General features: G+C 40.2%; 2 protein-coding genes across 4 annotated transcripts; both read left to right on the top strand.

Annotated features, from left to right (window-relative positions):
• Window positions 1–271: 271 nt before the first annotated feature.
• LOC130385223 (cytokine receptor common subunit gamma-like) lies at window positions 272–5,083 on the top strand. Its single transcript, XM_056593629.1, has 8 exons — window positions 272–628; window positions 1,410–1,500; window positions 1,703–1,872; window positions 2,188–2,321; window positions 2,710–2,884; window positions 3,249–3,351; window positions 3,624–3,690; window positions 3,873–5,083. Exons 1-8 carry the CDS (start codon window positions 568–570, stop codon window positions 4,155–4,157), a joined length of 1,086 nt encoding a protein of 361 aa, XP_056449604.1. The 5' UTR covers window positions 272–567; the 3' UTR covers window positions 4,158–5,083.
• Window positions 5,084–5,116: 33 nt separating this feature from the next.
• On the top strand, window positions 5,117–11,875 carry snx12 (sorting nexin 12). 3 transcript variants are annotated; one of them, XR_008895979.1, is made up of 6 exons: window positions 5,117–5,568; window positions 7,060–7,155; window positions 7,812–7,936; window positions 8,307–8,397; window positions 8,541–8,597; window positions 9,640–11,692. XR_008895979.1 is itself a non-coding variant. In XM_056593631.1 (5 exons), the coding sequence occupies exons 1-5, from the start codon at window positions 5,404–5,406 to the stop codon at window positions 8,544–8,546; spliced, it is 483 nt and encodes a 160-aa protein (XP_056449606.1). In that variant the 5' UTR covers window positions 5,178–5,403; the 3' UTR covers window positions 8,547–11,875. The 3 variants fall into 3 exon arrangements, 2 of the variants coding, with proteins under 2 accessions (XP_056449606.1, XP_056449605.1); XM_056593631.1 differs by having other exon boundaries at window positions 5,178–5,568; window positions 8,541–11,875; XM_056593630.1 differs by lacking the exons at window positions 8,541–8,597; window positions 9,640–11,692 and having other exon boundaries at window positions 5,205–5,568; window positions 8,307–8,409.
• The last annotated feature ends 297 nt before the right edge of the window (window positions 11,876–12,172 follow it).

Raw genomic sequence — 12,172 nt, 5'->3', positions numbered from 1 at the left:
GGTTTAAAAACTATGAATTGATCCCATTTCAGAACACTGCTTTCTGTAACTAATTTAAACATATTTGCACTGGGAGGAAATGCCCAAAACAGAATAAAGTGCAAAAAAAAATCTGTGATTATGCTGCCGCATTGTGCTGTGAACTTTTAAATAAAAATAAAAAATAAGTTTTTTTTAAATTTATTTTAAGTGTGCCAATGATTATGCTGCACCGTGCCAGTGGTGGCACGCATGCCTAGGGTTGCCGACCCCTGCAATGTGTCTGATTGGCTGACGGATCCGTTGCAGCCTGAAAAGTTACAGTTTCGAATAGAATAGCATTAGAAAACAGACAGGGTAGGATTTGCACAAAGGTTGATTCTATATAATATTGTCCATTCCATCAAAAGGTGTGTAAGTATATGTAATGCTTGAGAACAGCACTATTATGCACATGCTTCAGGAACATAGAGGTTGGCTTCCGCTTACAGGAAACCAAAAACCAGCAAAGTATGAGACGTCAAAACAAAGTGAAGAACAGATGAGACATGCCGTTTGAGAAGCAGACTACCATATTACGGTAACAGCATGGCGGTAAGACTGCTCCTCCTTTGCCTCACTGGCCTTGTATTATCTGAAGAACAGCCTGGTAAGTATTCATTACTTGTGTTCATAACATTTCATTTTAACAATAGTTTATTTATTTTTGGGCTTTCCATCAGCTCTCTCATAGGTGAATCTGACTTACAACACAAACCCAGGTTTTATTTTTATGAGGACGTAGGTGAACATTTATTTTATGCTTTGTCGAAACATTGTCACTTCTATTTCAACGATAAAGTCATGTCAACCATGATTACTGATCATGTTAAGGACTGAATTGCACCTTGTGTTTAATTTTTATATCTCGATTCACTTTTGCTACATTCGCTTTAACATCAAACTAAACTCAAACTTCATGAACTGTACTGAAAACTGCGACTTTTTTTTTTTGCTGCTTTAGTCTAGATCAAATTATTGATGTCAGTTGGCAAGTAACCAAACCTCAAGTAACCATCTCCCAATGCTGTGAAATGCTGTCATTTCACGCACAAGACTAACAATGTGTTATAGGGCCTGATGCTAACCCAATTAAGCCAAATACATTTTTTTATGTTACATATTCTATTCATTAGATATAAATAAGCTAAAACTAAATCCATATGGCCATACTAACTCATACTCCACATCCCCAGTCTGTTCCTTATAAAGCATACTCCACTTCCCCAGTCTGTTCCTTATAAAGTAATAGTGTGTATCTGTCAGTATTGTGCTTCTGCAAATGTCTACAAAGGTTGATGATTGTGCATGTCGATGCAAAGAAATGATAACGTCACTTTTAAATCCAATAGGTTAATTCACATTTCCCTTCATTCCCTCCTGTATGTCAGATGTGGACTGTTTGGTGGTGAACTTAGACTATGTTCACTGTGTCTGGAACGGATCTGCCAGCCCAGCTGTCAATTATACTTTCTATAGCACGTGAGTCAAATCATAACTGATGAATGGTAAAGGAGTGGATTGTTAAATTAAAGGATCTCCTTAACGGTTTTGATCCAGCATGTTCAAAGAACAACTTGTATCGTCCTGATACACCTACTGCAGCCTTTGACATTAATGGTCATGTTTCACGTTGTTTTTAATATACAAACATGTTCACTGTTGAAATGTGATGCATCCTCAGGTTTGGTAAGGGATTCAACGAGTGTGCCAGATATGTCTTGGAGAATAACACTACCGTTGGGTGTGATCATCCCTATAGTGAACTAATAGTGGAAAGGTCCAACACATTCACCACCAAACTGATGCTCCTGAACAGTAGCTTTAGGCAGATCCACCATCTCAAAAATAAAGGTATGATGAACCAGCAAAACCAACAGATAGACAGATTCCAAGGTTCCTCTTAAAATGACATGTCTGTAGGCTACTGGGAGGGAACTTTACTTTGTCTTAATTTTTATAAATAGGGTTAGGGTCATTATAGGGCTATTTAATTTCATGCCACATTTCATGACACAGTGCAACAAACAATCTACTTAACAAACAGCTAAACCACCCAAATCAGGAAACCACAGTAAAACTGTTTAAATTAGCTTTTGATTCGAATTTGGGAAGATGTTAAGTATTATGTGTTCCTAAAACTATCTATGTACTCTGTGTCAACATCAGTCAAGCTGAACGCCCCCATCAATTTGACAGTTAAAAATGGTAGTGACTCAAACCTGTGGTACTACTGGAATGACAGCCACATTAGTCGATGCATTGTGAGCCAAGTTCGCCACAGGAAAGGAAAGGAGTGGGAGGTAAAAACAAATAATATTTTTTTAATGAATACAGACATTGTGATTATGGGATGATGCCATGAAGTTACTCTTTGTCTATCTTACAATGAAACGTATGCATTCAAGTAATACCATAATTGCTTTCACATCCACATGTCCAACAACTTGATTGAAAAGTATTAGTATAATGAGGTTTTGGTGCACCAGTGACTTGCCTATGTCTTTAGGGCAATTCCCTCGTAAGTTTGTGTTTTTGGAAGGCATCGTGTTTTGTTTAAATTATAAAAAAATCTTAAAGCGTCATCAGAGAATATGTATTTATAGCTTCCTTCTCCAAACCTATTTCATGGCTATATTCCTAATCGTTCCTTTTTTTTCTTTGCCTTGTGGTTCATCGCATACTGGCTAGAATAAATCCTTGAATATAAGTACGAGAACTTACAGCATCAACCTGCCCTCCAGCCGCTGCCGTTATGAGCTGCAGGTTAGAAGCACCATAGCAAGCTTTTGTGGAGAGTCAAGCCTCTGGAGTGACTGGAGTCCATCGGCCTTCTGGGGGTCCAACAGAGAAAGCAATGGCACAGGTAAAACAAGAGGGAAATAGTCACACATTTGTCTCTTTATTGTTATTGTACTACATTCTCAAAGGGCTACCGAGGCAAACATACCAATGAGTTTAATCATGTGAAGAGGATTATGATGTTGTCTTTAAAGCATGAATTCAAGTACAATTTGTATTCATGAAAGACCTTAAATCTACACTATGTACGTTCTTCCATGAGCAGCCCCTAGTGGCTGGAGTTGTAGCTACAGTTAGAGCTATTTCATTTTCCGATGTCTGTCAATATCTGAGACCTTCCCAAGGTTTTAACTTATTTGAGAAGGCTCCACATTTTTTTAGGGCATAAATAATAGCAGGTTTAATCTATTCAAATTTGTTTCTCAAAGGCTTGCCAGGTAGCTCCATGTCCGTATGGAGCCCCATGTTGTTGGCTCTTGGGTCCATAGTTTTCATCATTCTATCGGTCACCATTCTTGTGCGACATGAAAGGTGCGTTGATCTCTTATAACATTGAATACTAGTCAAAGTAATAGCTAACAACAGGGAATGGTTAGCTATTACTTTTTTTATGGAGTTGATAATCTGTTTCAGAATTTTTTCAAGCAAAAGTCTTCAGGTTCTTATGAAATGATTTGGATGCAACAGACAAAAAAGAATGTACAACATAAAAAGACGAGTTCTGTATTTGAATAAATGTAATATAGAGAAAGCCTGTATCGATAATTCCAAAGATGACCGGACATGTTGCTATTGGTGTGCAGGCTAAGAGCCATCCTCCCAGACCCTGGAAAGAACCTTACCAAAATCCTGGCTGATGGAGATGTAGAGGTGAGTAACATCAAAAGCCTCCTATCAATAGACGATTGTGTATAGTTCTTAAAATAAGTAATTACTGGAACACCCAATAATCATATCATTCAAGAAAAAGCGGAGGAAAGTGACATTTTTCCTACGTCGACAGTTAATATGCTACTGATATTTAAGGTATTCTTTATTTTTTAATACTGGAGGATTGGCTGCCAATCTCCAAGAGCATCAAGGAGGGCTTCAGCGCAAACTACAGTGAGCGGGCCTGTTCTGTTCGTGAGTACAGCCGTATCTTACAGTCTGCCAGCGAGAGCTCTGCAGAACAGAGCTCCTCCGACCAGAGCTCATCCGACCAGAGCTCTGGTAGCTTTGCATCATCAGTCACCACCGATCAAACCAACTGCTCCGTCTCCCCATCTGTTGATGAACCTGCAGGACCGACTTCCTGTGACTGTGACGCCTCCACCATTATTGTTTCCTCTGCTTGAACGCAGGGGCCAGGTTAGGACAGGGATGTACTGTGCCCGTTGTCCATGTTTCGGGTTGTTTTATGGCCAACGATCATGGTTAATTCTAATTATGTGGAAGTACTAAGTGAGATGTAACAATTTGCTGAAATTCTAATGGGAAAAATAAACGCCTAAAATCTATCATAAAGGTTTGGTAACTTACCATGTCATTTGACTGAGGAAAATTGCAAAAACCTCACTGCAGTGTTTAGTGCAGTTCTTGAAGTGAAATTTCAGTATGAGGTGACAGCAAATGGAGAAAAAGCAGGTCGAGGTATCCTGATGTTTGTAAAAGTCAGTAAAAATATATTTACTTGCAATTTCCTGGCTAGCTGTCACATTTGTTACTGTACAATATGGTCAGAAACCAAATGCATTCAACATATTGACAGTGTACACAATATGGTTTATGATTTTTCTAAATATCTTGTAGTCTGCAGTCAGATTTCATTCCCACTGCCACAGGCTACAACCACATGTCGAATATGAGAAAATGTGTGACTTAGTCACTAAATCTCTATAGTTCTACCAGAGGCCTAGCTATGATTTATCTGAGATGTCCGAGTAGTTCTTTAACCTTTGCTGACATGGGCCAATTGCAGGTGGTGTAGTCTCATGTTGCGCTCCTTTATTGAAAATGTGACTTAAATAATTATATTCTGATGATTTTTTTTTATAGAGTTTTTACTTTAATGTTCCCAATTGAATTGAATTGTCGTTTTGGTCTTCTCTATACTTTGTGTAGTCCTATACAATACTTTCATATTTTTTGCCTAAAAAGTATAGTCAAGAAGGTATTTTATGCCGATCCTTTTTAGATATAGCAGCAAAACTTGTATGATTTACACGTATGATTTCCTTTCTGTGTCTTTTGAATAAAAAATACACCTCCCAACCGGCTGTACTTTATCCACTTTACCCTGCCCTACAGTGGTGTCAGTCTAGCATGTATGGGGGCGGCCCCCTGGTGCGCTCACCCTCCTTTAGAGGGAGCAGAGCGTCCCGCACAGCACGGAACTGAGTCAACGCATTTCTCAGAAGAAGGGCAGGGCGCTCGGTGGCTGGTCCCCGCAAGAAGGCTGTTGTTAGTGCTACTAGCCAGTTGCTCACCTAGCTGAAGCGGTCAGCTGATCCAACAACTTTATGTATCCGTGTTAAATCTCTTAGTTTTGGTGCATTTCATTTGTTTGACGCTGATTCTCCGTTGGCCGTCCAGCAAACGAAAATGTCCGAGCCTACGGTGGCCGATACTCGCCGGTTGCATTCCAAGCCCCAGGACCTGACAGACGCCTACGGTCCGCCGAGCAATTTTCTGGAAATTGACGTTTATGATCCACAAACTGTGGGAGTCGGACGCACCCGTTACACAACATACGAAGTTCGCATGAGGGTAGGTTGACAGTTCGTACGCCTGAAGACAATTGCTAGCGTTAGCGTTGTAGCTACGCTAACTATTACCGTGTTTTGCTAGCTGAGTTAGCATGCTGGGAACACTTTCAGCGAGGCTGAGATGTTGACGTAAGCCGTCTGCAGGGCGAGGGGATGACGGGCCGGGAGAAATCGAGATGCCGGATTTCCCTTGGCCTCGGATTTTACTAATATTTTAGGTATTTTAGTTCCCCATGAAGTCTACCACTTAGTCTTTGCTTTACACATGCCTACAGGCTTGTATTTCAGTTGTGTTCATTGTTGTATACCGAAGGATGTGGTTATATTAATTTCATGTCATTGGAAATGAGTTGCACGCCATTTAGAATAACACGCTAGGGCTGACGTTGCTGAATAGAGTTTCACTTTCTGACATCATATCTCACTCTGTGACATCATGTCTTTCTTAAGTACCTGACGTGAGCAACCTCACAGTGACGAGAGTGGATTCACCTCAAGTCACTCGTTTTGAAACCTAGTGTTGACAACATATCCCTCTGACCTGAACAGTCTCCTCTCACATGACCTGAGCAGCCTTCTCTAACATACATGACCCGAGCCGCCTCCTCTCAGGTATATGACTTGAGCAGCCTCCTCTCCGGCTCACTTCTCTTTATAACATGACCTGAGCAGACTCCTCTCAGGCTCATCTCTCTTTATAACATGACCTGAGCAGACTCCTCAAGTTCATGACCTGAGCAGCCTCCTCTCAGGTACATGACCCGAGTAGCATCCTGTCAGGCTCAAAGTGACCAGAATGGATTCACCTCAGTGCCTAATTTTGAAACCTAGTGTGGACATTGGACAACATATCTCGTAATCTCTTCTCAAGGCCTATCCTTCTCAAAACCGTAAACAAATGCTGGAAAATCACATTACTAGCATACAATTATTGAACTATATTGTAACATAACTTGTCTACACATAACTGGCTAACTTTACACAACTCAAAAATGTAAACTTAGCCGAGTGATTGTTTAAATAGCCCAACACTAAATTGACAAAAGGCAGCTGACCATACTCTTTATCAGCCTTTTTCCCCATATAGACGGACAATTACAAAACCAACTCGCATTTATCACAAATAAGCTTAAATTGAAGCTATAACTTGGCTGATTAGACACATTTTTAGACGTTTAGACATTAATTTATATTAACGCCACCAATCTTGCCATACCTCCTATACATTTCATTCAAAAATGTACTCTACTGTTGGTAAGATAGATATCAAACTGAAGGAGAGTTGGAGATGAGTGATGTCTGCTCCTGTGTATATACCCAGTATATGTTACCCAATTCACCTTCACGGTAGACTCCTGAGACTACATGAATTGATGCTAGAAACACTGGACGTTTGGTCTAATACATTTTTCTTGAAATTATTATTGTGGATCTATATGCAAATGCAGAACGTAACCAAGTTAATTCGAGATATCCTTGTCTCTTTGGCCAGACAAACCTTCCCATCTTCAAGCTGAAGGACTCCTGTGTGAGAAGAAGATACAGCGACTTTGAGTGGCTGAAGAATGAGTTGGAACGAGACAGTAAGGTGGGGGAGATAAGATAATGCAGTCTTTCAGGGTAATGATTACAGTATGGTTAGCCAGCTAATGGTTACCATGAACTGATGAGTAATCGAATTACTTATCTGTTAAAGCACAAGGCCAGCGTTGAGTCATGTTTTGCCTAATTGCTGATAGCGTGAAACGTTCAAAAGCAGAAAGGCTTTACTCCGGCTCACAAATGCTGTCTGTTGTGCTACGTAAATAGAAATTAAACTTCACTGGTATATATATTTTGGTATTGCTTGCATCCTTAAACTATTGTGAAATACATTGCACCGAGTCACTTGTCACGTGTATGTGCAATACATATCCTTGAATATCTCTTGAGTTGTAGTTTTTGGTTTGTATTCCTTTTTCTGTTTTTCCACTTTTTTCCTGAGCAAAGCAATTGTCTGCAACAATTTTCAGAAGGATTAATAAACTACTCTTAATGTTGTGATAGTGAAACAACAGAAATTCATTAATATATTTGATCTAATGTTATCGTCTTCAGAGTTCATTGATGTGATCCTTGAGTGCCCTCAACACAATGCATACATTTGTTTTGAACTTGAATAGTAATTCAAGCCATCCTTGTTTTTTTGTGTGCCTGAGTTGCCGATATGTATCTGAACATGTTGACCCTCAACTCTCCCTCCAGATTGTAGTTCCCCCTCTGCCAGGTAAGGCCCTGAAAAGACTGCTGCCGTTCAGAGGAGACGAGGGCATCTTCGAGGAGTCCTTCATCGAGGAGCGGCGAGTGGGCTTGGAGCAGTTCATCAACAGGTATCACACACCACGGCACCTTGTTTTGGCTAGGGTCCGTAGAAAACCCAGTAAAGGGCAATGTGAAATGTCTTGATTACACCTGCCAAGAGACACTTGACTCCTTATCCCAGACTAGTTTCCTGTCTGAAAATGCCACGCATTGCAGCCTAAATAAGAGTCTTTCTTGTCGAGTCACGATATGTAATGGTGTATTCCTGTGAGGCCTGCACAATTCTGACAGTTTCTGTGTTAATTTCACTAATATTTTCTCTAGGTTGTAATCTCAAAATGGCCAATGATCACTTTTGCTTTATTAATATCTCACAAGTCTGCCTTTTGCAATTTAAATCGTATTGTCTGAACAAAATGTTTTTTTGTTTGTTTGTAGAATTGCCGGCCACCCGTTGGCCCAGAATGAGCGGTGTCTTCACATGTTTCTACAGGAGGAAGGCATTGACCGCAACTACATTCCCGGAAAAGTAAGGCGCTAGGGCTTTATCATGGGAGTACAGGGGGCGTTAACATTGTGAATAAAGTGGTATATTGTTCATGGCTGCATACTGCAGATGTTTAGTGCAAAGTGTCTCTAATCCTGTTCATTATCTTCTCCTTTTCTTTTTAGGTATGAATAAAGTAAGGGTTACTTTATTTTTGACATCCCATATGCTTCGATGCCCAGGTATACTTTTTGTTATATTTTTGTGACCCAAAGTGGCTTGCTATGTGACTAATATGTACAGGTATGTTATCTAGGGATCATGTATACTTAACCAGCAGCTGATATTGACTTGCTGCCCGACAACCTTGTTATTACATTTTTTAAGAAACCTTTGATACACACAACCAGAATGCATTCTGGGTGAGAGTAGAGCTGGGCCACTTTCCGTTTGCATACCCGAATTGAGAAGATCCAAAAGGCTTGTGTAAAGAAGGCCATTGTGGTATTATAATGCTGCCTGTATCAAAGGAGTTGGCCAATTTGTGAAGACCCCAAGTTAATTGTTGACTTTCTCTATGTCGAGATGTAAATCAACCTATCTGCAAATTTTGTTCCAACTCGCCTCCTCTCACTGTGTAGACATGTTCTGAATTTTGGAAGTTGGCCATCCAATATATTCCGAACAAGGGTTCATCAGCTACCATGGCTTTTAATTGGTTTGTCAACCCCAAGTAGGCACATACGAACAGCCCTGGGTAGGTGGCTCGCCTCCATGGTGCCCACAAAGGAACAAATGCTCTACTTTCGATTCTGTGTTGCCACCCCACTGTGCAATGTCACAGATTGAGACTGAAGTGCACAGTAACCATTGTGTATGAAGACGGTCTGTGTAACAGACAGTCTTATCATCCTGAGTGCAGTGTAGTATTTCAATGAGACCAATGGTGAGTGTAGGAGGGGGTGTTGTTCTTTACTAATTTGAGTGCAGCAGAAGCATTCTGTGTTTACACAACTGCTGCTTATCAACATGTTGCAACCACGTCTGCAACTAAATGACAACCAAAACGCATTGTAACCCACTGAACCACTGTCCAGTCGGTTTGGACAGTGGAAGGAGGTGTCCAAAGAAGACGCTTGATCAAATTCCAATGTTTAAACAAGGGTCTGAAATATGATGCCACATACTTTACAAGTATTGATACCCTAAGAATTTTCTAAAGGAATTTCTTGAGTGTACACATCTTTTCACTCTCTCCCCCCTGTTCTCTGTCCCTCTTTGAAGAGCGTCTGGATGGCCGGGCGTACCCATGTACATTATCTTCTACATCGTGTCATGCGCTGCAATGTGTGGTAATGCCAGAAACGATGAGAGTCAGAGATATCGGATATCTCCCATTTGTTCTGGTTTTGAAGCAAGTAGGAAATCAAATATATGAATCGTATGATATTTCTTTACTAGGCATTCTATATACATAATTTGAACTATAATTAACAGGTTTGAGAATTCGCCACACAGTTGTGTTGTCCCACCACAGCTATAATCTATTCTATGTTTGTTTTTACAAGGAATATTACATTGTAATGAATGTCTTTTGTTTCCAGATGTATTCAAAGCCATTCCTGTTTTAGTCCATCTGTTCCATTTCGCTTTCAGAGCTTGGCTGTTGATTTAATACCATCCAAAGTGGAGCGACATGTAGCATTATTAAAGATAAGACGGTACAATGAGTCCCACCTTTATCCAAATGTTTGCTTTGTTTTTGTTTAAGCATTCCAAATAAAAGAGAGAGGGGGGGGGCAGTTTGGGATGGCGTCTTTGGTTTCCCCACGCCGTCTTGGTATAATCAAATGTTTTGGCTGTTAAAAAAAAACACTATTGGACATGTTGAGTAAGGTAAACACCATATCTAAGCACTGTGACAAACTTATTTTGAACACAAACATCTCCTTCATTGACCTGAAACACAGCTGTATATGCTCTTATTTCCAGCTTTTTATATATTTTTAATGAATGTTATTACAAATCATATTAATACATTGAGTCATGGCAACCGCCCAAGTTTCTATTCACCAATAAAGTTCCTGCTGCCTGCTTCGATGTGTGCTCCATTCTGCGGGGATCAGCGTAATGCCCCCAGGGGTGGCGTGGGATGCTGTTTCAGCGCTTGGCATTCATTCTTGTCCGTCTCCATACTTGGGATATTAAATGGATGACAGATTCTACTTTCTTTTGCAGTTTGATATCACAGCAAAGCAGGGTGATGACCCCGTTGATTTGGACATCAACAATGATTGGGATATTGTGTTTGTGTCCATTTGTATGTGGATATTGAGTGTTCAAATGCAGGGATGACCTAGAACGTATATAATAGTATACACCATCCATATGAAATGCACTGTAAGCAAAAATCTGTTTTTTAAATGGGATAGTAAAGAATACAGATTGTATCTTTAAAGACACAGCCAAATAAACCCTGTTGAACTCTGAATGTTATAAATATTTGAAAAGGCTACCAAATCAAAGTATCAGTTTACCCTTAAGTAGATATTTTGCTTATGAAGAAAAAATAATACATTGTCAAAAAATGTACTTTAGATTGTCCTTTGTTTAAGGTTAGCCATGGAATGTGACCGATGGATTAAAGTTTCCTGGAATGTCATGCTGTGAAGGTCACCCAAATAAGATGTAAATTAAAAAAAAATTGCTTTTCCACACATTTCCATGGCAAAGGATAAACACGAGCTTGAACCTGTAGGCTAGGCCTACAGCATATGCAATGCATCAATCAAATCCACGTATATTAAGTTAAGGGTACAGGGTAATTGACAGCAATATCGTTGACCCACGAACCATGCACACTACTGAGAAAGAAGGAGGTTACCGTGGTCTTTGATGTGATGTCCTTGTTTTAGGAAAGGCAGGCTGACTTGACAGACCGAGCTTGACCAGCAGAGGGATTAGGCTCTGGTGCGCTCTGCGCTGGAGTCCAGTGAGCTCTGACGCGTGGTGTATAGGGGGAGACAGGCGGTTTGTTTAGTTTGATAAAGTGGAAGTAAATGAAAAGAGCAACCCAAAGCAGCGTCGCTGGGCACAGACAAAACGTTCACCTACAAGTGTATATAGCGCTCTGACAAACAATGAAAAGAGGAGAAGTTCAAGAGGATGAGAGAATCAAAGAAATAGTTCTATGTTGGCCTTTGAAGGGCACCGTTGTCCTTTGGCTTTAATATTTCACAATTATTGAATGATACGGATAGGTTTATATTTGTGTAATTTATAGTAGCGAGTTATTTTTTCATAATAAAGTATGGTAGAGATAAGAGACTGGACGGCCTATGCTCAATTCCTTTTAGGGAATTCACAAAGGCTTTCATTTAGATCAAATTAATTATTACATTTTATTTGACTTCATATCAAAGAGGTTAAGTAAAGCTGAAGCTGATAACACATTTGGCCTTTAAGCCCCAACTTTACAAATTAAACCAACCATCATGTTTACTACACACACTCATGCGCACGCACGCACACACATATACACACGCATTACAAAAACATGGTAGGCCTAATACTTGGTAACAGCATTGGCTAGGCTGCTTATCTTTTATAGCCTGTGTTGAGTTTTGAACGCAACAATGGCTACCACCTCACCTGTTTTTTTTACAAGCTGCTGACCTCGACACACGGTATACCTAAATGTCACTGGGGGCACAGAGAGATGATGTACGTTACTGTGTACGATATTTCCTCCTTTTTTCGTAACTAAGGAACATAAGCGGCCGGTGCGCTGTTTAGGGGACATGACTGGTGCTCTTGT

This window comes from Gadus chalcogrammus, chromosome 7 (assembly GCF_026213295.1).
Source record: "Gadus chalcogrammus isolate NIFS_2021 chromosome 7, NIFS_Gcha_1.0, whole genome shotgun sequence".
Taxonomy (NCBI): domain Eukaryota; kingdom Metazoa; phylum Chordata; class Actinopteri; order Gadiformes; family Gadidae; genus Gadus; species Gadus chalcogrammus.
This window is presented reverse-complemented; position numbering and strand designations above follow the sequence as displayed.